We start from the raw sequence: 27784 nt of genomic DNA on the forward strand, positions 1-27784 counted from the left end.
AAGAAGCCTTTAAAAGTCTGCACTTCTTTCTGCTGTTTTGAATAGGAACAGATAAAGCTTCCCCTCTGGTTTGAATAAGTCAAGCCCAGGGCTAGGTTGGCGGTGATTGGCCAGGACTGGGAAAATGAGGTTAAGATGCAAACACAAGCAAATATAAGGCAGTGTCTGTGCAGCCATTACTAGGCTAAGGCAGCGGAACCTGGCACCTTCTGCTTTGGGTTGGTTCTCCGGAACTGCTGCTACTTTCTCGCCAGAAAACTAGGAAGACCGGTGGGAGAGAAGGCAAGGTAAGGTCTATTTGGTGTGTGGGTGTCCATCAGCAGAGCAATCCTACTGAGCAAGGAAGAAACGAAGGGAAGAGGAGATCGACATTTCTGTGCCTTTGTCTTCTTGGATGAGGCTTTTAAAGGATTAAACCAGGAGTTTGTAAAGAGTTGTGCAAACTTCCTGCTGCGAAGTTAAGGCCCTTGTTAGAAACCACTGAACAGATAGAGCACTGTTTTCAAAAGCTGGGAAGTGTGGAGACTACCCCTTTCACACGTCGCCTTGGGCCAAGGCGGAGGTTAGAACTGCTTCCTCTGCTTGGGCTCCATTCACAGGGGGATCTGTGAGAATTAAGGGCCGCTGGCTTTTAGCCTGGGCCTCCAAAACACCCCACCCCAAGGGTTTCTGCAGGGGCCTCAAAAGTGCTGAATTAATAAGGACTTGGAGAAGAGGGAGGAAGAGATTGAGCTTTGGGGGACTTTGATGTCACAGCTGCCATCAACTTTTCTGGGTGTCCCAGGGAGGCAGGAAGTCCCTTCCTTGAGCATGTCCTCTCCTTAAGTGGGGGACGTTGGCCCAGTGAGCTCCTTCCCTGTTGCTAAGTCCCTGCTGGGAAATGGGACTGCTTTTGGCCTCTCAGACTCACAGCCCTGATGAATGCCGATTCTACCAGGTGGAAGCTTGTCTATTTTCAACGAATGAATTCACTGGCCCTTGTCCCCTTCCCCTATTTGGGTCATGGCATTTGCGTTTAATGAATGAAATCTAGGGTCTGAAGAGAACTTGAACAAACATTTCCTGGCAGTTCTGAGCAGCACCAGGTAGGGTGGGGCAGCACAAGTTATCCAATGAAATCCTCAGACGCCGGCTACTCCGGGTCTGTGCCCTGCTTTAGTCTTGCTCCAGCAGTACACAAAGGGAGTCTGGGTTTTTTGTTGTTTTTTTTGTTTCTTTTGCGCTTTTTGCCAAAGTCCACACACTACATAATGGCACGAGCTCTCCAAACCTGGCTTCATCCACCAAGGCTCAAGGATAGAATGGGCAGACATGCTCTTAACAAGCACAGTATGCCTCCAAGTAGCAAAACTCCATACGGCCCTTTCTGGGTGGGTTGTTTCATGTTTTGTTTTTTGTTTCTGTTTTTATTTTGTTGGGGTTTTTTTTTGTTTGTTTTGGTTTGGTTTTTTTTGCTTCTGTAAATCCATCAAGCACATCTTTTTTCCTTTGCCTCTTGAGAACATTCATCAGTTATCCGTATCGGAATGCAAGCTCCTTGAGAGCAAGAACCAGACAACAGGCAGGCATTTTATTTATACAAAGCCCCTACGTGACCATGCATGTGTGTAAGTACTTGATAACCCTGGACACGCCCTGAATACAGATGGTGGGGCACCGGACTTCTCTTCACCACTTCCTCCCTCTCCCCACCCTGCCTCGTGGGCAGCCACTGAACCACTGGCTCCTGTGGATCTGTGTGAGAGGGGGAAGGAGGGCATCAGCCCCCAGGAAGACCCGGCCACCCAGCCTTTCCCTGCTGGCTCCCTGAACTCTGTTCCCCCTCTCCCTGCCCAGGCTCTGCCATTTTACTTTCCCTCTTCTGCGAGGCCCAGAGAACATATTAGTCATCAGACAAAAGCAAGACAAGCTGTTCAAGTTTTAGGATAGTTTACTTAGAAAAGTCTGGAAAGTAAAAGCCCAATGAGAAAGAGAGTTGACCCCGCAGAGGACCTGGCAAGCAGGACCTCTGGAAAGAGCTGGAAGGAATGAGTGAGAGAAGGCAGCCCAGCTTGGAAATATTCCGACGTAAGCTTTTCTCCCCGTTAGCCACTGAAGGAAGGTGCGTTTAGGAAGGGTTACGCGACATCGAAGTGACTAAAAAGCACAGGCTTTAGGGTCAGATACGGATTTCGCTCTAGTGTGTGACCCTAGGCAAATTATTTAACCTCTCTGAACCTCAACTTGCCTGCAATGTAAGATAAAATATACTCCGTTTATAAGAATTAAGTGACATAACGTGAGCCAACACAGGGCTTGACATATTTATGATCCCTTCAGTAAATGACAGTGACTCTGACCAGAGCTCTTGACAAGGGAGTGGCAAGGGGGGAGCAGACCTTCTGGGTGGGGACCCCCAGACCAGCCAGGCTTCCCTCGAGAACTCCGATGAGTCATTCCCCGCCCCCGCACCGTGGAGCCGCAGGGCGCACCACAAGGACGTGGCAGGATGGCTGATGAGAAGCTAGGAAATGACCTAGGAGAAAAGCTGGGTGGGTGCCTGCCCCCCCGTGAGGGGCCTCGTCTCCCCTGCTCACTCTGTGCCGTGGCAGCCTTGCGAAGACCAGCACCATGTCTCTGAGCGGCGCCTTCAGGGCCGTGGGCAACGAGCCTGGGATCATCACCTGGCGGATCGAGGTGAGCTGGGCCGGAGGCACACCTTCCTCCTTGTACCGCGGGGCACGGCTCTGGCGGCCCTCTGGCACTCCCGAGCCTCCCGTCTTTGGGAACAGCAAGGGGCGGCTTCGGAGCCACCTTTTCCTATCCTTGACCCCTCCTGGGTGCTCAAAACAGGTGGCGGCAGGTGGAAGAAACGCTTTTAGCCCTGGAGAGCAGGGCCCCAAGCAAAAATAAGCTTGCCCTTTATCCTGCCATCTGCTCCGTGAGTCTGCACTTCCCGTAAATGCCCTGGGGCGATGGGTGGGGCCTGGGCCCACCCTGGAGACCTGCGACTCCTGGCTGCTTCTGTGGGAAAACCAGAACCTGTCTTCCACAGGGCACTTTGGCTCCTGCCAAGTGGTAGCGGAGGTAGGGGGCGTGGTTGCCTCTGGGGGTGGGGTGGGGGGGCCTCTCCCGCCCAGCTCCAGCTCCAACAGTCTGTAGCTGGGAACAGCCCTGGCCCCGGGGCAGCTCCACCTGCCAGATGTAAAGACCCCCTCCCCGCGCCCCCACGTCCCTGCTCCGAGCCCAGAGAGGGGCTGCTGCAGAAAACCCAAAGCACTTAAGGCTACCTGTTCGTTTCAATTTAGGTACTAAACGTTATCAAAAGTATGGTCTATTTAGCATTTTTACATTTGACACGCACATTTTACATAGAACACACACAAGTATGACTCAGGTTTACCTCACTTGGCGAGAGTGATGGAAATGCACGTGTGAGGCCAGGTGCATGGCTCTCCTGGGGCAAGCCATGCGTGCAGGTGGCAGCTCAGGCCCCCACCCCAGGCTGCAATACAGAACACCGGGCATGGAGCCCCTTTGCACCTGCTGGCACTCACCTCCCACAGCCCCATGGTATCCCCACGTCCCGTTTGCAGACCTTGGCCAGCGCTGGGCGGTCAGGGCTGGAGAACAGTGCTGGAGGCACTGGAGCGGCTGCTGCGAGGTGGGATTTCACTTGTCAGCTTATATCCAGCTCTTTTGCCTGCAAAGCCTGCAAAGGCTCCTCACAGTGTAGTGAGACGAGACCATGCAGGTGGTGGGGAGGAGGACAGGGTGAAGATGGGGACCCAGATTCAGAGCTGGGACCATGCAGGCAGAGCCGAGCAAAAGCAAGGGGGGCGGCCCCCTGGATCCTGTGGCCGGCCGCTATGCCCCGTAGGATCAGTGGTGACATCTCCCCTACCTCTCCCCTGCCACATGTGCCAAAAGATGGAGAGGAGAGGGAGGCTGGAGGGGCGGGGTAGATTGCAGACTACACACACCCCTTGTCCTTCCAGAAACGGGAGCTGGCGCTGGTGCCCCTGAGTGCCCATGGCAACTTCTATGAGGGGGACTGTTACGTCATCCTCTCGGTGAGCACCGTCTCCTTATTCCCAAGAACTTCTCCCCTGAGAGCCAGTTCCCCGGTTCCGCTGAGATCTGCTGCTGACGCTAATCAGGTCCTTGGTATCCGTCTTGGTCTTTCCTCAGTGTTTTACAGAACAGGCCTCCAGCTTGAGTCTCAAAGGCCATTCTTAGGGGATGGAGCCCTCAGTCTGAACCTCAGCGGGTAGCCCGCAAGCATCACTTCTCCCTCCCGGGGCTCAGACCCCGCATTAAAGTGGTGTGGAGGAAGGCCAGGTAAATACAAGGCCATGCCTCAAAGTGCTCGTTCTAGTTGAGGAAACAATATCCCAAAGAACGATGCCAACAGAGCCACGCAGATGGACAGACCAGCGCTGTGCCAGCTGTGTAAGGGCAGGGGGCAGCAAGGTAAGTCTGCCCCCTGCCTTGGAAAGGATCCTCACTGGTCTCCATGTAGTTTGAGAACAGTAAGCTGTCAACTTGCCCCCAAGGTGGGAGGAATGTGGGCTGCTGGAGCTTGGGCCACACAGCAGGTCTGCACAGAGGCCACTGCCGCAAGGGAGAGAGGCCCTGAGCCCCCCTAGGGTGGGACACGAGCCACCCTATGCTGTGTCCCTCCCACACCGGAGGGGCCAGCAGCAAAGCAGAGGCGGGGTGGGTGAGCCGGCCCCCAACCCGATCTCTCTGGACATCCCAGACACGAAGAGTGGGCAGCCTCCTCTCCCAGGACATCCACTTCTGGATCGGGAAGGACTCCTCCCAGGACGAGCAGAGCTGTGCGGCCATCTACACTACACAGCTGGACGACTACCTGGGGGGCAGCCCCGTGCAGCACCGAGAGGTCCAGTACCATGAGTCTGACACCTTCCACGGCTACTTCAAGCAGGGCATCGTGTGAGTAGTTACGCCAGAGCAAGGACATAAGTGGCAGCTTACCCAGCAGGAAACCACAAAGGCCAATAAATACGTGAAGGGTCTGAGAAATGCAAATCAAAACAAAGCTATCACTTCCACCTGTCGGAGTAGGCCGGATCAGAGGGCCGGGTGGTGGCAAGGCCGTGGGGAAACAGGAGCCCTCGTGCCGCCCTGGCAGGGGGACCGCCATAGCGTTCTGGAGAGCAGTCTGCTCCGCGGAGGCAAATCCCACTTCTGGGGGCATGACTCAGAGGACTTCTCATATACCCGGGTCTGCGAGAGCTCGTGAACCAGAATGTCCACAGCAGTGCCATTAGTGGTGGCAGGAAGCTGTAGGCCAGGTAGAGTGCCCACCCCTGGGAGAGTGGACAGGAGAAATACTCCAGGACGCCAAGGAGCACTGTGTGGCAGCTGGAGACAATGGGTCAGACACACGCCTAACGTGTGGGCGGGTCTTACATCCATGGTACTCCTGAACAAAGACACAGACTTGAACTACGTGACAATGCCAGTTTCTGTTTTTAAAAAATATATGCCCACCAAACAACAGGACACACTTATCAGGATGAAAAGAAAAAGATAGTTGTTCCACTGTTGGAAGGGATGCCTGTGGGAGGGAGAGGAATGGGCGAGCATATGCAGATAAAAGGGAATACGTAAATACTGAAAACGAGCGAGGGGTCTTGTAAAGGACAGTACTGATAATGTCCCATGAACGGAGGAGTTTAATTAACTCCAAACTTTGCACTTGAGATCAAAAACAACAAGAGGAATTCAAACGAGCTGGAGAAATCTGAGGCTGGTCCAAGGCTCACCTCTTGCAGGCTGGCAGTCCCCACTGACTGGGGACCTGCTGGGCACAGAGCACCACAAGGTGTCACCAGGGAGCCCAAAGACAAACCTTCTGCTCCGGGGTGGCTTTCTGCATGCCCTTCAGGTGGAGGACCCTGGGATGGAGGCCGGGTTGGGACAAACACCAGGGATAGGAGGGCTGATTCCTGGAGAGAGGATTTGTCTTAAGGCCCAAGTGTCATTGATGCTTCTGCTGCTTCCCGACTTGTGCCCCTTTCTTTGTCACACACTGATCTTCAGACAGTTGCTAGAACAAAGCAAGTTCATGCCACAGGGTCTTCCACACTGACAATGAACCCTCTGGAACTCTAGCCCTCTGTCTGGCAGGTTCCTATCCCTCTTAATACATTAGCTTGATTGACATTCCTTTAGAGAAGACTGCTCTGACCACTCTGTCAAAAAGTCTGTCACTCAGTCTACTTCTGTGGCAGCCATGACCATCACTCATGTTTACCTGCTTATGTCCTGTCGTCGCCCCTACAGGCAGAGGCCGCAGCTGTGTAGTTTACAACAGTCCCCCCCCAGTACCCAGCACGTGGCAGGTGCTCGGTAAATAACTGGCTGTTATTTGGATATTCCCACAGCTACAAGAAGGGGGGTGTGGCCTCCGGGATGAAGCATGTGGAGACCAACACCTATGATGTGAAGCGGCTGCTACACGTGAAGGGGAAAAGAAACATCAGGGCCACCGAGGTAAGTCCTCCCCACCATCTGTCTGCTCCACCTGGCGCCTAAGAATTCCTCCTGAACGATGTCTGCTTCCCATCTGCAGGTGGAAATGAGCTGGGACAGTTTTAACCAAGGTGATGTCTTCTTGCTGGACCTTGGGAAGGTCATCATCCAATGGAATGGCCCAGAGAGCAACAGCGGAGAGCGCCTGAAGGTGTGGTTCATGGGGCTTGCAATCTCTCAGTTGCCTTTTCCTTTTTCTTTCTTCCACTGGCTCTTCCCTTGAGATGCAAGACAGACCTCTGCCTTTGAGTAGAATCTGTTTCAGAGACAGGCCAAGTGCATGAGTCTGTGACTCACTCCAGGGTCCTAAGCATCAGAATAACCCCTATGTCTGGGACCCGGGTTGCTCCTCCCAAAGCCAGCAGGTGCAGAAGGGGCCCCGGTGGGGCTAACTGCTTCCTTGGGCTTCTTTGATAGGCTATGCTTCTGGCAAAGGATATTCGGGACAGAGAGCGAGGGGGCCGTGCTGAAATAGGTGTGATCGAGGGAGACAAGGAGGCAGCGAGTCCGGAGCTGATGAAGGTCCTTCAGGATACCCTCGGCCAACGCTCCATTATCAAGCCTGCAGTCCCCGATGAGATCATAGATCAGCAGCAGAAATCAAACATCATGTTGTATCAGTGAGTAACTAAACCTACATGCTGGCTGGAAGCCAGGGTAGGGGGACGATGTCTCCTGGAAAACCAAGCACCTGTGCTTGGCTCCTCATTTTGAGTACAGGCGTCTGGCTTTCTTTTAACCCTTTTCATATGCAGCTTCTAGACGGAGCTCAGTGTTCCCCACCCAAGGAGGCAGCTACTGTCTATTCTTGTCAGCAACCCTTCCTCGTCTCTTGAGGAAGGTCTTCCTTTACTTGAGTCTATACATGCCCCGGAAGGTGGAGGAGATAATGTTTGGGAGAGAGATGCACAGCAGTCTTCTAGAGAACAGAGCCCATTACATTCTTGTCTGCATTTAAGCCACCCCTGTCATAAGAAGTCAAAATTTATCCAGAAACTCCACACTAAAAGCCAGCAAAAATACCAAATTGACTACAAGACGCTTTGTAGAAGAGAAAGCACAGGCTAATTTCTCCCTTTTTCCAGTGTCTCAGACTCAGCTGGGCAGCTGGCGGTCACAGAGGTAGCAACAAGACCACTGGTCCAGGACTTACTGAACCATGATGTAAGTAGAGCTTGGGTGGGCTTGGCGTCTGGGGCCAGCCCTGGCTTTAGAGATCTTCCTTATGTTCCTCAGTGGCAGTAACCACTTTTATCCCCGACTGCTTCAGGACTGCTACATCTTAGACCAAAGTGGAACCAAGATCTACGTGTGGAAAGGAAGAGGGGCCACAAAGATTGAGAAACAGACAGCCATGTCTAAAGCCCTGGTAGGAGCCACAGGCATATGGTATTGTCCCCAAAATTCTGGTAGTAACACTTCAGACATGTAGCCATATTCGGAACCGGGGCATAGAACATCACAGTCACGTATGTGAACTTCAGTCTGATAGACAAACTGGGATTCAAATCCAGGTTTGCTATATATCTCCGGTATATTCGGAGGATTCTGAGGTTTCTGAGGATTAAATAACATTTGCAAAGCACTTAGAACAGTACCTGGCCCCTACCCCTGCTCAGAAAATACGGCTGCTGTTATCGAAGGGGATGTCCCATCACGCTTGACAGCCCTGTCCTCAAGAAGCTTATGATGCCGTGCAGGCCCATGCAGATGAGCCCAGCAGGATGCACTTACAAAGCAGTAAACGAGCAAACGAATTTGACACGAAATCAGTGGAGTACGTGAGTGCTGCAAGCACATAGTATAGACGATCTTGAAAAAAAAAAAAAATTAGTCATAATCATGACAGGCCAATCAAGAGATACTGGGACTGTTCCCTCTGTCCTTCCCTTGAGGCAGGTAACTTGGCCACTACACATAAGTGAGTTAGGATTTGATTCTGACTCCCAGCAGGGAGCAATCCTATCAACTGGCTTCAAAGGGGTGAGTCAGCAGCCGAGCAAAGAACCCAGTGTATTCCCTGATTGGCCTGCCTTCCGGGGTTGGGGGTGTCTGCAGAGCTTCATCCAGATGAAGGGCTACCCCAGCAGCACCAACGTGGAGACCGTCAACGATGGTGCCGAGTCGGCCATGTTTAAGCAGTTGTTCCAGAAGTGGTCAGTGAAGGACCAGACCACCGGCCTGGGGAAAGCATTTGGCATTGGCAAAATCGGTGAGGCTGCTCCTCAGATCGCCTTCTCACGGCTGGGACTCTCTAGAAAGGCAGCCACGGGTGCCGTTCACTCACTCGGCTTCTCCCAACCCCTTCTCTGCAGCTAAAGTTTTCCAGGAGAAATTTGATGTGACCCTGCTGCACGCCAAGCCGGAGGTGGCTGCCCAGGAAAGGATGGTCGATGATGGCAATGGAAAAGTTGAGGTGAGTCAGCGATTCACACCTCGGGCGGAGGGGGGGGGCGGCAGGAGGCACTGGCCCTCCCAGCTGTCCTGCTGGAGAGCTGTCCTGTCCTCAGGGACGTGAAAGGCTGACAGCCCAGTGTGCTGTCAATAACTCACCTGGCAGATAGATTCAAATCATCCCCGAGCCGTGATGGGATGCACCTGAGCGGTAATGATCCGGTTCTCCTCGGGATTCGGATCCTGCAAGTGTGAAAAGCCCTCACGGCGAGGAAAGAAGAACCAGGGAGGGAAGGTGTACTTTTCAGTGGACGTTAGTGTCTTTCCTGCCGCGTTCTCTGCTGAGCACGGCCCAATCCCTTCCGCAGCTGTCCCTTCGAACAGGAGCCCCATCCCTGGGAAATTTCCCATCCCTGGGAAATTGTGTCTCCTTCTGCGCCCAGGTCTGGAGAATTGAAAACCTGGAGCTGGTCCCTGTGGAGCATCGGTGGTATGGCTTCTTTTATGGGGGAGACTGCTATCTGGTCCTCTACACGTACGAGGTGAATGGGAAGCCACATTACATCTTGTACATCTGGCAGGTAGGCCTGAAGCAGGCTCTTCGCTCTGGCTGCTGATGCTTCCTCTGGCCCCTGAGTGGGGGCAAGGGGTGGCGGGGACCCATTTCTCCCCCTCTAACCACTGCAGGGCCGCCACGCCTCAAAGGATGAGCTGGCAGCCTCGGCATACCAGGCCGTGGAGGTGGATCAGGAGTTTGCTGGGGCCCCTGTGCAGGTTCGCGTTACCATGGGGAAGGAGCCACGCCACTTCATGGCCATCTTCAAAGGGAAGCTCGTTATCTTTGAGGTGAGACCCCCTCAGATAAGATTACACCGTGAGCAGGAATGCCCAGAACTTGCAGGTCAGCAGGAGGCTACCGAATCGGAGAGGAGGGAGGGCTTGGGGCAGACACAGACAAGAAGCGGGTTAATCTCGGGGCGCCTGGGTGGCTCAGCACAGTTCATGAGTTTGAGGCCCACGCCGGGCTCAGCACTGGCAATGAGTGCATGGAGCCTACCTGGGATTCCCTCTCTCCCTCTCTCTCTGCCCCTCCCCCGCTCATGTTCTCTCTCCCTCCCTCTCCTCTCTCTCTCTCTCTCTCTTTCTCTCTCAAAAATAAATAAACATTTTTTACAAAGAAGAAGAAGAAGGGGAAGAGGGTTAATCTCTCCAAGCCATTCAGGTGAATCCCAACTGCCTAGGACTTTAAGTCCAAACCACTGCCCAATTAATGTTCAAGGTCCTTCATGATCTGACCCATATTACCTCTGCAGGTGTATTACCCTCAGCTCCCTAACCTACACACTTCACTCTAGTGAGGTGAGTCTCCTCATGAGACCTCATGTGTGCCACGCGTCCAGCCCCGCCATGTCCAACCCTCCCTCCCCCACTGGATGTGCCCTTTCGAACTCAAGTCCCACTTCCTCCATGAAGCTCTGGCCGAAGCAACACCAGGAATGTGTAATGTCATTTGCTTGATATCACACAAGCCTGTGGTCAAGTCCTAGCCTTGTCATTTATTAACCAGATTGCTAAGCCTCAGTTTTCCCATCTGTACTACAGGATAATCATACCTACTTCACATGGTTATTCTGAGGTTCCATGAAATAATGTAGGTGAGGTGCTAACCACAGAGCCTAACAGACAATAAAAGTCTCAGAGTGGGAGCTAATATTATTGGCTCTGTGATGCCAGTTCACCTGACCTCTTCCAGTGTGCATGGCAGCTCCCCGTGGGCAAAAGCAGTGCTGAATTCATCCACAGTCTCTACAACGGCAACCCCAGAGCTCCGCTCACATGGGGCTCCAGAGAACCAGATTCTGCTCTTCTCCTCTCTAGGGTGGGACTTCCAGAAAGGGAAATGCTGAGCCCGACCCTCCAGTGAGGCTCTTCCGGATTCAAGGAAATGACAAATCCAACACCAAAGCGGTGGAGGTTCCAGCCTTGGCCTCCTCCCTAAACTCCAATGATGTCTTTCTGCTGCGGGCCCAAGCAGAACACTACCTGTGGTACGGCAAGGTAAGACGTCTGGCCCCGGTGGACACACCGGCCCCTGGGAGCCCTGCCCTGGGCCCTCCCTCCCGTCAGCGAGGCCAGAGGAACTAAACAGTAGGCCGGAGCAGTCCTCAAGAAGATGAGCCTTTCCCTAAAGGATCTTCAAAGGGACTGTGAGTGTTTCTTGCAATTAGAAACTCACTGACCACATTGCTCACACCCAGGAGACACTCCATAAGCTTCTACACAGACGGAGGCTGGATAAGCCAATCTTTCCACACCGGTCTGGTGGAATGTAACAGGACAGGCATGAACATTGAGCAAAAGCGCTAGAACTGCGATTCTGTCCATTCAGATCGCATCTACGTTAAAAAGCACTAACACTTACAAAAGAGAACGGAGCTGGGAAAGATGCTCAATGCCACACTCACCGGGGAAGTGCAAGTGAAAACCACAGAGATGCTACTGTACAGCTAGGAGAGTGGCTAAAAAAAAAAAAGAAAAAAAAAGTAGACAATATCAAGGGCAGATGAGGGCACAGAGCAACAGGAACTCATGGGCATTGCTGCTGGCAGTGCAAATACGGCCTTTGGGAAACAATTTGACGGTTAATCTTATAAAACACACACATACGATCCGGCAGCCCCACGCCCGGTTTTACCCATGTGAGATAATAAAACTACCTTCACACAAATAGGCATAGCACCTTTATTCACTGGCACCCAAAATTGGAAGCAACTCAACTAGAAAATGAAAACAGTGGTATATTCATACTACTATTCATAGTAGAATACTTCTCGGCAACGCAAAGAAAAAAGCTGTTGATACTCACGACAAAGCTGAATCTCAAATGCTCTGTGCTAAGGAAGCCAGCCTCAAAGGCTACACAGTGCGTGATTCCATGTATAACATTCTGGAAAACGCAACAGTGTAGTGATGGAGAACAGACGGTTGCCGGAGGTTAGGGACGTGGGGAGCATCCGACCACAGAGGGGTAGTCCGAGGGAATTTTTGGTGGGGCTGAGGCAAATGTTCTAGACCTTCCGTTTTGATGGTGGTAACGTGATTCTGTGTGTTTGTCAAGGCTCATAGAAGTGTACACCAAAAAGAGTGAATTTTCTTGAATAAGTAACTTTTCAAATTTAAGTTTTTTTCTCTTCAAAAAGAATCCGAAGTCGGTGCTAAAATTCCAAGTGAAGCCAAAACCAAGGGGGCTCTTGCCGACTTCTGTGTGGGTTTCAGAGTCCAGTCCTGCTCTCTGCCACCACGCTGCTTTCCTCTCCCCCGCCCCTCCTCTCCCAGCACTAGAACAAACCCCTCTCCCCCTCCTGAGGTGCTGTGGCTTTGGTAGCTGATCCCAGGACACTCTCAGTGTGGCTTCGCCCCCTACATCAACGCATCTATGTACGACTAACCCCTGTGCTCTCCTCACCCCACTCAGGGGTCTAGTGGGGATGAGCGGGCAATGGCCAAGGAGCTGGCCAGCCTTCTCTGCGAGGGCACTGAGGACACTGTGGCCGAGGGCCAGGAGCCGGCTGAGTTCTGGGACCTGCTGGGAGGCAAGACTGCCTACGCCAATGACAAAAGGTAGGGGAACACAGCGCCCCCTCGTCTGGGCTCCCCCTGCCGCCCAGGCTTGGGAACTGCACAAACTCTAGGATGCCTTTCTGTTTTAAAAACCTGATTTCCACGTCGCTCAGTTCCTTCTGAACGGACTGTATTGCAGACTACAGCAGGAAATCCTAGACGCGCAGCCCCGTCTCTTTGAATGTTCCAATAAGACAGGGCGGTTCGTTGTCACTGAGATCACAGACTTCACCCAGGATGACCTGAACCCAGGTGATGTGATGCTCCTGGATACCTGGGACCAGGTAAGACGCAGCCAGAGAACGAGTGGCAGAGATCCCCACAGTTGAGGCTATTTTTTGTGTAGTGCCTCCCCTGTCAAGGATAAACCCAGGGTAGCTCTTGCCCACCGTCGAGTCAACCAAACATTCGTCAAGGGTAACCAAAGGAAGAGCCCACTCTTTGCCAGGGATGGAGAACTCAGAAGGTTGTTTAGAACTGCCACCTTGGGGATTTTCCCACTTTGCCCTGGGAAAATCAGGCCATCTTATCGTCATGCGCTCCTTTCTCTTCCGCCAACAGGCTCCACACTTGGAGATATGGGCCTTTTAGGGAATATAGGGGTGTAAAGGGGATATCTTCGGGGCAACCCCTCCCTGACATTCAGCTCAGCACACATACTCAGCCCCTCCTTCATGCCAGCCCCTGGGGTGGGTGTAGTGTCACCAAGGTGAAGGGCCCCTGCTCTCAGAGTTTACAGACCGATGGAGGAGCTGGACATAGAAACATCCTTTTGCTATGATGGGGGTGTGAGGTGCCGCGGGAGCACAAATTAGGGGCACGCAACACCGTTTAGGGGCTCAGAGAAGACTCCCTAGAAGAGATGGCTCCCAGGCTGAATCTCCAAGGACAAGTAGGCTCGGTAGAGAGGTAGAGGGAGCATCCTGGGCAAAGGAAACAGCACAAGTAAAAGCAAGGCACGGAAGAGTCTAATACACAGGGAACTACCATCGATATCCCATCAAGCCATAGAGTTAAGGAGTTAGAGATGAAGCTAAGAAGTAGATTACCTGCCATACCCACCAGGCCCAGTTTGAATTTCATCCTGGAAAGCTACTGAAATTTAGGCAGGTGAGTGACATGGTCACTGTGCTTTCAACAGATCATTCTGGAAAGTAGGAGAGGAGGGATGGCGGCGGGGGGGACGGGACAACAGAACACTGCACACTGGGAAGCCAGCCAGGAGAGTATTGTAACAGTCAAGTAAGAGCCACCATAAGCTGCACGGGGGCAGTGGGATGGTGACAGATTTGCCAAATGCCGGATACAGGGGCATCTGGGATGACTCCCGGGGCACTGCCCGAGGTGACCCGATGGATGCCATTCACCAAGAATGGAGACACAGACCCAAGTCTAGAAGAGAAGAGCTGCCTTTGGGGGTGTTGTAGCTGAGGTGCTCGGAGACCACGATGAGGGGGGTCCTGCAAGAAGCTGGGTTCAGGAAGCTGAAGCTTAACGAGATCTAGGAGATACATGTACAATTAGAATTCTGGGAAAACTTTTCTCTCTGCTGAACAAATCAAGCTGGGAAAGTTCTCTGAGGCTGTGACTTGCTGAGGGGGCAAGATAGGGCAGGGTATATGGTCTGGTACCTTGTCCTTGATATAAGCACATGAATGTTCCACCTCTCCAACAGGTATTCTTGTGGATCGGGGCTGAGGCCAATGCCACAGAGAGGGAGAGAGCCTTCACGACGGCCGCGGAGTACCTGCACACTCACCCCAGTGGCCGAGATGCTGACACACCGATCCTGATCATTAAACAGGGGTTTGAGCCTCCCACCTTCACAGGATGGTTCTTGGCCTGGGACTCGCATATGTGGAGTGTAAGAACAGAGAGCATGGGCGAGATATCCCTACCGCCTGGGAGCTGAGCGCTGGTAGCTCAGGGGGAAAGTGGGGTCCCGACTTAAGGGCTGAGTAAATCCAGGACCACATTCCCCCCGCCCCCTCCCCACTCCCTGCTTTTTACTTTCCTTCTCTTTTCCACCCACCAGTTAGGGAAACTCACAGCTTGTCTCAGGAATAAGCAGTGCGTGGAGGCAATAGTTTATAATGTTTATCCACACACATCCCCTTTTTGAGGTTCACAGCCACCCTGACAGCTGGGGCATTTGTAACCTGTTTCCCATGTTATGAATGAGGAGGCTTAAGAGGAGAGGGGTTTTGTCTAAAGTCACTATTAACCAATAGGAAGAAGCCAGGATTTCTGACTCCTGGCCGACCTCTCTGTCTTCAGTCTCGTACAGAGGATTAGGAAACACCAGCAAAGAGCGCAGATCATGTTTAAGTACCTTCCAGCCTGGCCTTGACCAGAAGGGGGGATTTTCATCTGTGCTTCCCCCCCCCCCCACAATGTCTTCTGATTCCCTGATTCTCTCACCTGTTTGCTCTCCTTGAGGGTACAGCCTAGGCCTGAGGCGTCACTCCCTGCAGAAACAGCACCGCGTCCTGTTTTGTATCTGTTTCAGGCAGGGAAATCGTATGAACAGTTAAAAGAAGAGCTGGGAGACACTGCTGCTATCACAAGAATCACCGCGGTGAGTTGGGTTTACTCTTGGAGAAGCAAGCAGAGCCCGAGAGAAACCGCAAATGCTACAGACGTCGTGTGGGCAAAACCCTATCTCGTCCTTCTTAGTATCGCTCTAGTGGTCCATTTTGATTTAAGATTGTTGGGGTGTTTTTTAAGTTTATTTATTTTGAGAGAGAGCACAAGGATGCAAGTGGGAGAGGGGCAGGAAGAGGGAGACAGAGAGAATCCCAGTTTCTGCACTGTAAGCGCAGAACCCAAAGTAGAACTCGAACCCACAAACCCAAGAGATCACAACCTGAGGGGAAATCAAGAGTCAGACGCTTAACTGACTGAACCACCCAGGTGCCCCCAGATTTAGGATTGTTTTAATCAACAGAAAAGCAGGTCTCAAAGCCAAGTCCCTCATTTTACTGCTTTCCAGAATTTAGACGAGACTTGCTGTTTTAAAAAAAAACAAACATATTTTTATTCATTTATTTTTTTTAATGCTTGTTTATTTTTGAGAGAGAGCGACACACACAGAATGCAAGCAGGGGAGGGGCAGAGAGAGAGAGAGAGAGAGAGAGAGAAAGAGGGAGACACAGAATCCAAAGCAGGCTTGAACTCACAAACTGTGAGATCATGACCTGAGCCGAAGCCTGACGCTCAACCGACTGAGCCACCCAGGCGCCCCTTTAATGCTTAGTTATTTTGAGAGAGAGACAGAAAGACAGAGCACAAGGCGGGGAGGGGCAGAAAGTGAGGGAGACACAGAGTCGGAAGCAGGCTCCAGGCTCTGACCTGTCAGCACAGAGCCCGACAAGGGGTTCAAACTCACAAGTTGTGAGATCACGACCTGATCCAAAGTCGGGACGCTTAACTGAGCCACCCAGGCGCCTCCCACCCCCCACCAAAAAAAAAAAAAAAAAAGCCGAACATATTTTTAAATATAAATACAAGGAATTACGACCTATGAACTACCTGGTATTATGAACCAAATTTTTTGTCCTCCAAAATACACAGGTTGAACTCCTAACCCCTAATGTGATGGTACTGGGAGGTGGGGCCTTTAGGAGGTAATTAGGTCATGAGGGCGGGGCCTTCATGAATACGATTAGTGCCCTTAAAGGAAGAGCTATGAGGGCTTGCTCTCTGCTCTCTGCCATGTGAGGATACAATGGGAAGATGCCACCTGCAAGCCAGGAATCAGCCTCTCGCCTGACCTAGGATGCAGGCATCGTGGTCTTGGACTTCCTAGCCTCCACAAAGGTGAGAAATAAATGTTTGCTGTTTAAGCTAAACAACAAACGAAAACGACAAAAACAAAAACTAATTTTATTATTCAAGTCTGTTATTCAGGACAGATTACACTGGTGGTATTTTTCATAAACAATAAGCTTTTAACCTACGTGATATGCTTACCGATTTCTGACGGTCAGGTCCACAGAAACTCAGGCCATTACCCCCGTTTTAATGGCTACAGGAAGTGGAGCCTCTGGCCAGGAATCCAACATTTCTTTAACATCAGGATGAGTACATGGTACCAGGTGTCCAAACCATCTGCAATTCTATCCTTTGTGCTCTACAAACTCAAGATTCCAAAACTGATGGTGATGTAGTATCTTTAAAATATATGTAGGAATAGTATGACTTCAGGGCTCCTGGGTGGCTCAGTCAGTTAAGCGTCCTGACGTTGGTTCAGGTCATGATCTCACGACTCATGAGTTCGAGCCCCCGCATCGGGCTCTGTGCTGGCAGCTCAGAGACTGGAGCCTGCTTCGGATTCTGTCTCCCTCTCTCTCTGCCCCTCTCCCACTCGCATCCTGTGTATGTGTGTCTCTCTCTCAAAAACAAACATTAAAAAAAAAAAAAAAAAAAAAGAACAGTATGACTTCAATTGAGAGTCATTTAAAGGCTGGAAATGTAGAGCTTAAATACAAGTGCCAAAAGAAGGTATGTGATCACAGTATTTAAATGAGATGTAGGCACAGCGTTTATGCCAAAATGGCTATACAGGATTTACCCTAGACTTAATCAGTTTTCCCCAGGACCCCAAAATCTGAATATTTCAGCTTCCCAGATGATTCTGACATGCAGTCAGCTTTAGGGACCATTGTTCTAAAAGATGATCACAAAGGGCGCAGTGGTATAAGCCGAAATATTAAATGTTATACATACGGAACTTCAATTGCACAGAACCTGAACAGTCTTTTATCCCGTCTATGTTCTTACCTTGCCCAGGACATGAGGAACGCAACCCTCTCCCTGAATTCTGAGCCAAAATATTACCCTATAGAAGTTCTGTTGAAAAATCAAAATCAGGAGCTGCCCGAGGATGTGAACCCTGCCAAAAAGGAGGTAAGTAGCTAAAGGAGCTGCGTCTAATGTGAGTGGAGCTCTCCATGAGGAAAGCACCTGTCTCAATCTACGGCCTAGGAGGACAGCTCTGGCACATTGTAGGCCCCTCAACAGACATCTGAGCTACCCAGTAGCTCAAGACAAAACCCCAGGGCTCCTTTTTTTTTTTTTTTTATCACCTCTCACAGCAACCCATCAGCCAACCTCTGCCCCCTCCCCTCCATCTCTCTGCTGTCCAGCCATCATGGACGACTGCAATAGTCCCCCAACTGATTTCCACCCTTGTCCCTATGATCAGTTCCCCACATAACAGCCAATAGGCTTTTAACACAGGTAACACTGTTCTGCTCAAAACACCTCACGTGGCTTCCCACTGCAATTAGAACAGAATCCAAAATCCCTTCTGTGGCCTCCAAGGCTCTACACAGCCTGGCCCCTGCCCACCTCTCTGATTTCACCTCATCGACCACTGCCTTCTTCACTTCCCACCCACTCCGGCCTGTGGCTCCCTTTCTGTCTCAAACCTGCTCATCCCAGCCTTCGAGCCTTTACACTTGCTACTGCTCCCACCCAAAAATACTTTCTTCTCTCAGATTCTCACAGAGCCAGCTCCTCCACACTGTTTAGGCCTCAGCTTCAATGCCCACCCAGAAAGGCCTTCCCTGACCGCCCCGTCAAATACTGCTTAAGAGCAAGTTCCTTGTCTGTCTCATTCGCCACCACATTCTCTGCTTTTCAGCACCTGTAACAGTTCCTGCCACAAGTAGGCCCTCTTTAAGTTTTGGCTGAATGAATGAACACGTTGAATTAATTAACTCATTTTCCCCTTGAAGGAGTTGATTTGGGAAGGGCCTCTGGGTTTCCCCCAATGTCTTACCCAACCAACTCTTAAGTATCTGAACTACAACTTTCTTGAAAACAGAGGCCGTACCTTCATTCAGACAGAAAATATTCAGTAAGCATCAATAAATAAACGTTAGGAGAATTTTATGCACTCAACAAGATCCACTTGATCATGCATTTGGAAATGTCTGGTTAGGGATGCCTGCGTGGCTCAGTCGGTTGAGCGTCCGACTCGATTTTGGCTCAGGTCACGATCTTGTGGTTCGTGGGATTGAGACCTAGGTCGGGCTCTGTGCTGACAGTGAGGAGCCTGCTTGGGATTCTCTCCACCCCCCGCCCCCCCCCCCCCCCCCGCCCTCTCTCTGCTCCTCCCCTGCTCACACACACGTGCACACGCTCTCAAAAATAAACATTAAAAAAAAAAATGAAAAAGTCTGGATAAAAATGGTAGATAAGGGCATGAAGCACGGAAAACCATCACTCAATTCAGTTCTCCATTCAGCCAAAACCTAATGTCTAGAATTCATCATATATAACCCATTCTTGTTCTTCTGGAAAAAAACTGGTGCCAGGTGGGACCATGAGAGCAGCAAATCCAGTCAGCTTCTCCTCGGGCCAAAATGAGACCCCACAACCTAAGAACTCTTCAAGGAGTAATTTAAGTCTATTACAGACTTTCTGAAAACTTCACTCTTTCCCCCTTCAAAGACACTCTCTGGCTCTACCCTCCCCACTTCTGCTGGCATTGATAGGTGCCATGTTTTCCTTCTAACTGGAGACTCTGTTTTCTCTCTTAGAATTACCTCTCTGAACAGGACTTCATTTCTGTGTTTGGCATCACAAGAGGGCAATTTGCTGCTCTGCCTGGCTGGAAGCAGCTCCAAATGAAGAAAGAAAAGGGGCTTTTCTAAGGCAAGAAGCTATATGCCTACTGCAAGACCACAGAAGAGAGCAGAGTGTGCCAATATCAGGAAAAGAATTTACCTGCCAATTTTTGCCTAATAGCCAGCTCCTTAAGTCAGATGCAAATCACAGCATGTTCTCCATTTTTCTCATCCCTGCATTCCTTGTTATATACCTAAAATGTTAAATACTCAGTTTTCGATTTTTGTGGCCTTCCGGCATCCCAGCAGAAAGCACTAAACCTGCATCATGAATCCACTGAAGTCAAAGTAAGAGAAAAAAAAAAAAAGTTTAAAGCGTTTAATAATGGGGCAAGGACACACATTGGTCTTAAATGTTAAGATCAGGGGGCACCTGGGTGGCTCAGACGGTTAAGCGTCAGATTCTTGATTTCAGCTCAGGTCATGATCTCATAGTTTGTGAGCTGGAGCCCAAAGTCGGGCTCTGTGCTGACAGCGTGGAGCCTGCTTAGAATTCTCTCTCTCCCTGTCTGCCCCTCCCTCCCTCGCTTGTGCGTGCTCTAATAAGTAAACTTTAAAATAAATAAATTTTAAGATCCGTATTTCCGAAATCAGTTTAACCCACCAATCACCGAAGTTATTTGCATATATACCCCAAGTCAAAATCCAAATGCCCAGATCTGTATGTGCCAGAGATTTTTAACTTTTCAAGTAAAGATATCTGTATGAGAAAATAGTTCTTTTCAGTATTTGGGGTTTGCCTCTTACGGTGATTATTTTGTTATGTTGGGAGAAATGTCTCAGCCCTCGGGTATAAAGAGGCACTGCTGAGTGAGTTCTCGGGATAACTGGACCACTGTACGTCCTGTTTCTGGCACAAGAATGCCAAAATCTGCCTTCCAGCTGTCCAGGAAACCTCCGTCCCCACCCATCTACACTCCCATTATCCAAAAGACAAATAGAGCCATGTGGTACTGATTTTAGTAATGAGGCCAGCCCAGCATGTATACCACTGCAGAGAGCCTTCAAAGCACACTACAGACATCAACAAAATGAACCACATTTTCCAGACAACTACAAGTTTGAGTCAACAATTCCCCAGGAATCCATGTGGCAGAAGTAATGTAACTGGGGAAGTTCCAGGATAGAAGCACAGTCTAAAGCAGAACAAGAGTCCCAGGTCACAGAAGCAGTAAGATAAACTGAGTCAGACATTTTAGGGATAACGCTGGGGGGAGCAGCAGCATGACTACACCTGCCTGTCCCCGCAGACACTGTCGGTCACCTCAATAAAGCCCACCTGTTGTTTTCTACAACTTCCCACAAGTAAGGACAGAAAAGCTAAAGTCAGCATTATGCAAACAAGGAAAAGATTCTACTCTCATTATTATATAATTTTATTTAATAACTTTACCCTTTGAGTTTATCGCTTCATTATAAATGCAAATGAAAAACAAATTCTGGGTTTGAAGACACTCAGGAAATAACTTCTCTTCATAACGATGTCCGGAGCTAAGAATAAGCATTTCCTCCCGGGCCAAGTCTCTGGAACCTATTCAGCTTCTGCTGCCTCTTCACCTTCTCCACATTCAAACCGCACAAAGTCTACTACAGACACCCCTTGAGGCTGCACGTACTGTCCCAATGTGATGGAGGGATCCAGCAAGTATGGCTGAGACAACATCTTGGTTTCCGCCTCTCCCCCAGGCTCATCATCCAAAGAACCGACAGAGAGAGGGGCCATGCCCACCACATGCTGCCCGAGGCGGCGGCCAAGGTCTTCGAGGTTTGCTCTCCGCTCAGATGTCTCGCAGATGACCAGGGCCCCGTACTTCCCCAGCACCAGGTTGTGGGGCGAGGGGCTGTGCATTGCTCCGTGGACATAAGAGCCAACATAGAACCCAGCTGGCACCTTCACCCATGCAGCTCGTTTAAGGGTCATGTTTTCTCCCAGTTTCCCTATAAGAAAGCAAAAGCAGATAACATACTTCCAGGAGATAATGACTGCGGTAGTACCAAAATATGGATAGAGATGGTCAAGTCTGGAAGACAGTCCTCTGCACGCATACTGTGGAAATGCTTTAAGATGGAAAGATACCATCTGCAGTTGAAAGAGGAAAAGGTGTGTAGGCGGGTGGGGGTGGGAGAAATAGAGAACACCTTTATGGAGCACCAACTATGTGCCACCCTGGGATTTAAAAACACAGGCTAGGGTGTCACACAGTTCTGCCTCTTACCGGCTATATGACCTTAGGCAACCCACTTAAGGACATAACCCCATTTACTAATTTATCAAGCCTTGGTTTCCTCCTCTGTAAGATGGAGAGGACACTGCTTAAGATAACCGGAAAGGAAGGTTCTTAGGAGAAATACACAAAGAAACACATGTAAAAGCACATAACTACAGCATCTAGCATGCAGTGACACTCAAATGCGGGCTATTGTTACTACCTTAAACTTAGGCTTAGAGACCTCAAGCTACCCGCCCAAGGTCACACAGCAGAGCTGGAAGTAAAACCCACATCTCAGTCCAAAGCAAGTAAGAGTTTTCTTCCTCCCCAAATTACCATCCCTTCCGAAAATCACCGTTAACTGACACAGACAACTCTTCATCATCGTCCACTGTATCAGGAAAAAGTCCACAACTCTAAAAGCCCCAGAAAATCCAAAACCCCAAGTCATCAGATAGTTTCAACTTCCTCCCATCAGAAACAAAAAGGCAACATTTTCAGAGTTGTTTTTAAGAACCAAAAATGGGGCATCCGGATTGTTCAGTTGGTTAAGCATCCAACTCCTGGTTTCAGCTCAGGTCATGGTTTCACAGTTCGTGAGTTTGAGCCCCACGTCAGGCTCTGCGCTGGCAGCATGGAGCCTGCTTGGGATTCTCTTTCTCCCTCTCTCTCTCTCTCTCTCTCTTTCTGCCCCTCCCCCACCCGTCTCTCTCAAAATAAAAAAAAAAACTTTTAAAAAACTTATTAACAAACAAAAAAAAACAAATAAACATGATTCCAGTTTTCCCTGTCTCTAACAGAAATTCAAATAAGCTAAAAGGCAGGAAGGAGCAGAAGACCCCAAAAGGGATCTGGGTATATATCCCTGCATTAGCCATAGTTCTATCTAAGAGTCTTCAACGGGGGAGTATCCAGAAATCAAAATAAATCTTAAAACTACTCAAAGCATCTCAGAGCGCCTGGGTGGCTCGGTTGGTTAAGTGTCCAACTTCAGCTCAGGTCATGATCTCATGGTTGTGAGTTCGAGCCCCACATCTGTGCTGACAGCCTAGAGCCTGGAGCCTGCTTCAGATTCTGTGTCTCCCTCTCTCTCTGTCCCAGCCCTGCTCCTGCTCTCTCTCAAAAATAAACATTAAAAAAAAAAAAAAAAAAAAAAAAACCTACTCAAAGCATCCAAACAATAGTTAATTCTCAGAAATTGACATGGCTAAAACACCCAGTTCTTCCAGAATTTCTTAATAAGTCTCATTCACAGCTGTCTGCCTGGTTTCTCATCTATGACTCACTGAATTATACATACTTCAAGATAACCTGATAAAAAGAATTGATGTCTTGACTGGAAACATCGGATGAGTAGTAAATTCCCAGCAAGCTCAACCCCATCCCTACTTCCCTGCTTCCAACAAGGACATGTAGAAAGAAAGCAAAATCCCCACCCGTTCTGGCACAATGACCCAGATGTGGTTCCTGCAGCCAGTGGGTTCTGAGAGAACGTACCTTCACAAATTCAGGATCAGATTGTTCTAAAAAAGAGATGAAATTCCTACACACGACACCCCAAAATATTCCTGGATCCCTCCATCAAGAAGGTGAGATGACTTGTGATGTACTGTTTCTCCCACAGTGTAGAGAGAGAAGTAGTCAACTGGAAGGTGCCAAAGGCCATCCCTGCCTGAAGACATGCTTATTAGTTTGGTCAGTAAAGTGAGGCCTGCAGTGCCGAAAATGATTGTGATTAGCAGCAAATAGCCAAAAAACTAAAATTTTTGCATACAAAGCTAAATTCTTTTAAAGGAATTTAAAAATTCTGACCACACTGGGACCCCGAGGTAACAAACGGCTGGGGCTTGGTAATGGTCTTGTTCAGCAGAGCATGAGCTTTTCAGGGAGCCTATAGCTCACTAGTATCTAACACACAACACGACCCACTTCCCACATTCATAGCATCTGACCCATGTAGGCACATGAGTTTGTGATTCTTGATCTGGGTGTGGAGAATACCAAAGATACCATGAGATCCAGTTCTCAACTTCCAGCTCCCACAATGCTTACAAATACTTACCAATTGCTAAGGCTAGCTGATCCTTGAGAGAGCCTTCGGTCTCAGGCCCAGCGGGAAGTTCAGAGAGCTCGGAGGAATTCAAGAAGCCCTTAGCGCATAAAGAAAATGAATGAATCAGTTCGGTCCTATTTAAATGATCAAGAGTCTAGGCAAAAATAGCATATTTCTCAAAAAATGATTTAAGACAACTACGTACAAATGAATGTTTTCAATAAGCCAAAGATGTAACAGTTCCATTTTTATAAATATTTTATTCTATCACCACACCACCCCCAATTCCATCCCAATCCCATCCTCTGGCCTAACTTTTTAAATTGTAATTTCCTAGATACCAAGAACAGTATTTTCAAACAATCATAAAACATTAAAGCTCAAAGACTGGTTGAATAAACCACGGCACGGCCACATAGTGGAAAACCATGCTGCTGGGAGAAAGGAAAAAGGAAAGAAAGATCTGCAAAGGCTGCTATGGATTATTTCCAGGATACAGTATTAAGTGAAAAAAGCAATTTAAAAGAGCACATGTATAGTACACCACCATTTGTGTAAGAAAGTAGTATTTATAGAAATATGCTGAGTTTTGCAAAAAAAGGTAAAGGAAAACCAAAAACCGATGAAACTGGTTATCTACAGGAGTGGACAAGAATATGGTACAAAGGAGAGAAGTAGCGAGAGATCTGTGTGTGTGCATTACAGTTTTAACTTTCAGAATCTTGTGAATGTTTTACATATTTGCAAACAAAATTAGATTAAAGAGAATTCTTAGGTAAAACCGAAACTGACTCAACAGAAACATAAGACTAACTATATTTCAAACGAATAACGTAACTTCACAGAAAGGGGAAAAAAAACTAATCCAAGTAACTTTCAGAATAGTCCTTTGACCACATAAGTGTAAAGACAAAAAAAAGAAGATCAAAGAAATCTTGAACTCCTTAATAGGTTTGTTATTTGCAGTGGTCAGGTATAGAAACTCTAAAGCAATTTAGTGTGTATTATACCAATGGGTAAACAAGTAAACATACTGAAGTTGCTAAGAGCCAAGTGTACTAACTGTGAGAGAAGAAAGATACAAATATAGAATGGGGGAAGGAAAGGAAGAACCCTGTGATGGAGGATTAGGATACACACGGACCCACACAGACCCACACATACTGTCTCTCTCTCTCTCTCTTCCTGGATCTGTCTGCTGAAAGAGCATAGCAGCAATGACATCTCAGTCGAAATAAGCATATGTAATGACCAGATCTTGGTTTCTAAAAACTATTCCCCCATTAAAAAGGATCAGAACTCCTTGGAGAAGTGGCCAATTCCACGGGTGGGGCAAGGAAAGTATGACATGGGCCCAAAGTATCTTGTTATGCCACAAAGTAAGGAAATATTCAGAAAATAATGAACACATATTCAAACGGTCAGTACAGCCAGCTTGCACTGGACAAATCCAGGGATAATTTGAGCATCAAACTAAATAATGGATCATATAATGAATTACGACATATTGTATAAAATAATACATGCATTGATGCTAGTACTAAGTAAATCACTAAACATAGGGAGAAGTCTTTCTTACGGTAGAATGCCAACTGATAAAACTAATACATGTAAAAGAAGCTGTAAGAGTTAAAAATATAACCATTATGCAACTATCATAGTAATAAACGACCCTGACATGGGGCGCATGGGCGGCTCAGTCAGTTAAATGTCCGACCTCTGCTCAGGTCATGATCTCACGGTTCGTGGGTTTGAGCCCCACGTCGGGCTCTGTGCTGACAGCTTGGAGCCTGGAGCCTGCTTCAGATTCTGTGTCTCCCTCTCTCTCTGCCCCTCCCCCATTCACACTCTCTCTCAAAAAAAGATAAAATAAAAACATTAAAAACAATTTTTTTTAATAAATTAAATAACTGACCCTGACAAGAGTCAGTGGATGCTAATACTTTCAGGTAAGTTTTTTGGGGAACTGGACATTTACATAGTCTCAAAGAATCTCCCACACAGATTACTTGTTAATTACAAAGAGGAACAGAATAACTTTACACCCTAACCAAGAAGAGATCAAAATTAACATCAATAATGGGACCAACAGTCATTACATGCTTCCTGATATGATATTCTGAGAAAAATTCAGGATAACTTATTAAATATTCATGCCAAGGGGCACCTGGGTGGCTCAGTCAGTTAAGTGTCCAACTTGGGCTCAGTTTGTGATCTCAGAGTTTGTGAGTTCAAGCCCTGCATCGGGCTCTGTGTGTGCTGACAGCTCAGAGCCTGAAGCCTGCTTCGGATTCTATGTCTCTCTCTCTCTGCCCCTTTCCCACTCACGTTCTGTGTCTCTCTCTCTCTCAAAAATAAATAAGCATTTAATATTCATGCTAAAAATCTATACTCTATGAAGAAACATCAGACAAACCCAAACTGAAGATTATTCTGCAGTACTGTCCTAAACCCTTCAAAAATGTCAATGGGGGCACCTGGCTGGCTCAGTCAGAAGAGCATGTTAACTCTTGATCTTGGGGTTGTAAGTTCAAGACCCGCCGTGGATGTGGAGATTATTTAAAAATAAAATCTTTTAAGAAAAAAAAAGGTCAATGTAATGAAAGACAAAGAAAGGCTGAGGAACAAAGAAAGGAGACTAAACAGACATACAAGTAATTGCAATACACTTAATTCCAACTGTACTGCACTGTCCTGGATCAGAAAAAAAATTGCTAGCTGGCAAAATATGAATGTTATCATATATTATATAAATAAAAATATTGTATCAATGTTTCAATTCCTAAATGTGATTACTAAACTGTGGTTACATAGACGAATGTCATTTTCAGGAGACAATGTGTTCAAGGGGAAAAGGGTCTTGATGTCTGCAACATACTTGCAAAAAGTTTTGAAATATTGATGGGACTCCTGGCTGGCTCAGTCAGCTGAGCATACAACTCTTGATCTTGGGGTTGTGAGTTCGAGCCCCACATTCGCTGTAGAGATTATTTAAAAATAAAATCTTAAAAATAAAATCAAATAAAATAGTCATAATAATAATAAGATGTATATAAAGAGTAATAAAGCAGGGCGCCTGGGTGGCTCAGTTGGTTGAGTGTCTGACTCTTGATTTTGGCTCAGGTCATGATCTCATGATTTGTGATTCTGCTCTGACAGCGTGGAGCCTGCTTGAGATTCTCTCTCTCCTCTCTCTCTGCTCCTCCCTTGTGCGTGCACTCTCTCTCACTCAAATAAATAAGCTTTAAAAAAAAAAAGTGATAAAGCAAATGAGTCAAAATGTTAATGAATGGTGAATCTACATAAAAATACAAGTAGCTTATTGTAAAACACTGGCAACTTTTCTGTAAGTCCGAATGTTTTTCAAAATTAAAGTTAAAAATGGGTTGTCTGGGTAGCTCAATCAGTTGAGCATCCCACTTTGGCTCTGGTCATGATCTCATGGTTCATGAGTTTGAGCCCTGCATCAGGTTCTCTGCTGTCAGCTCAGAGCCCACTTCAGATCCTCTGTTCCCCTCTCTCTCTGCACCTTCCCCTGTTCACGCTCTCACTCTCAAAAATAAACATTAAAAAGGGGGGGGGGGGGCACCTGGGTTGCTCAGTCAGTTAAGCATCCAACTCTTGGTTTCGGCTCAGGTCATGATCTCATGGTTCGTGAGCTTCAGGTTCTCTCTGTCCCTCTCTCCCTGCCCCTTCCCTGTGCACACTCTCTCTTCCTCTCAAAAATAAATACACTTTAAAAAAAATTAGAACTTGTAGCTCAAGTGGCTCATCTACTCAATACTCAATAATCACCACATGGTTTTCCATATAATGACTATTTAATGCCAGTAACAATTAACAGTTACTATGAGCTCTCAAGAGAAGGATAGATAGGAGGAAAAAGGTGGTACTAAACATAAAAAAACTATTTTGAGTAGTTGGGTTTGTTTTTGCCTTAACAGTAAGGATGAACCAAAGGTAGACTGATATAATTCCATCCTGATCCTCTTTGGACAAGAATATGCCTATTCTCCTAAATTGTGCCTCCTCCAATACCTGTATTTAGAAATCCTCTCTAGGCCATTCTAGATTTCGGAATACAAAGCTTCCCCTGACTTGACAGACTCTGCCCCACTGGCATTCATTCATTCAACACAGATTTAATGAGCCCTAACCAAATGCTGGGCCCACTCCTCTTTCACCAGACACACAGTAGTGAAAAGACAAGTTCTCACATTCTGTTGGGAAAAGCAATATATAAATAAATAAAAACATAATATGTAAGTATATAACAAAAAATCTCAAATGAAGCAAAATAAGGGACTAGAGCAACAGGAGGAACGATA

At 48.2% G+C, this 27784-nt stretch overlaps 2 protein-coding genes across 4 annotated transcripts in view; one reads left to right on the forward strand and one right to left on the reverse strand.

Annotated features, from left to right (window-relative positions):
* Positions 1 to 19774, forward strand: AVIL (advillin). The gene is made up of 20 exons (XM_058742193.1): positions 1 to 287; positions 2592 to 2676; positions 3978 to 4052; positions 4742 to 4938; positions 6396 to 6504; positions 6584 to 6694; positions 6961 to 7163; positions 7629 to 7707; positions 7814 to 7912; positions 8602 to 8755; positions 8859 to 8959; positions 9381 to 9518; positions 9625 to 9783; positions 10816 to 10995; positions 12413 to 12558; positions 12698 to 12842; positions 14234 to 14422; positions 15068 to 15136; positions 17350 to 17466; positions 19107 to 19774. The coding sequence occupies exons 2-20, from the start codon at positions 2611 to 2613 to the stop codon at positions 19218 to 19220; spliced, it is 2451 nt and encodes an 816-aa protein (XP_058598176.1). The 5' UTR covers positions 1 to 287; positions 2592 to 2610; the 3' UTR covers positions 19221 to 19774.
* The window catches only part of TSFM (Ts translation elongation factor, mitochondrial), a 17978-nt gene continuing 5159 nt past the window's right edge, over positions 14966 to 27784 (reverse strand). For 2 of the 3 annotated variants that reach the window (XM_058742199.1, XM_058742198.1), the window contains 2 exons: positions 23466 to 23553; positions 20552 to 21131 (listed from right to left, as the gene is read on the reverse strand). In XM_058742199.1, the coding sequence (XP_058598182.1) occupies positions 20725 to 21131; positions 23466 to 23553 (495 nt within the window). In that variant the 3' untranslated portion in view covers positions 20552 to 20724. Of the gene's footprint in view, positions 15059 to 20551; positions 21132 to 23465; positions 23554 to 27784 lie in introns of those variants that run through there. The other variant, XM_058742200.1, reaches the window with a different exon arrangement.

Source organism: Neofelis nebulosa, chromosome 8, assembly GCF_028018385.1.
Source record: "Neofelis nebulosa isolate mNeoNeb1 chromosome 8, mNeoNeb1.pri, whole genome shotgun sequence".
Taxonomy (NCBI): Eukaryota; Metazoa; Chordata; class Mammalia; order Carnivora; family Felidae; genus Neofelis; species Neofelis nebulosa.

Bases quoted from the DNA above. Each gene is read 5' to 3' on its own strand.
- AVIL (XM_058742193.1), top strand. From the start codon at position 2,611: ATGTCTCTGAGCGGCGCCTTCAGGGCCGTGGGCAACGAGCCTGGGATC. The intron at 8,756-8,858 runs GTGAGGCTGCTC...CCTTCTCTGCAG, and splicing joins ATTTGGCATTGGCAAAATCG to CTAAAGTTTTCCAGGAGAAA. The intron at 12,559-12,697 runs GTAGGGGAACAC...ACTGTATTGCAG, and splicing joins GCCTACGCCAATGACAAAAG to ACTACAGCAGGAAATCCTAG.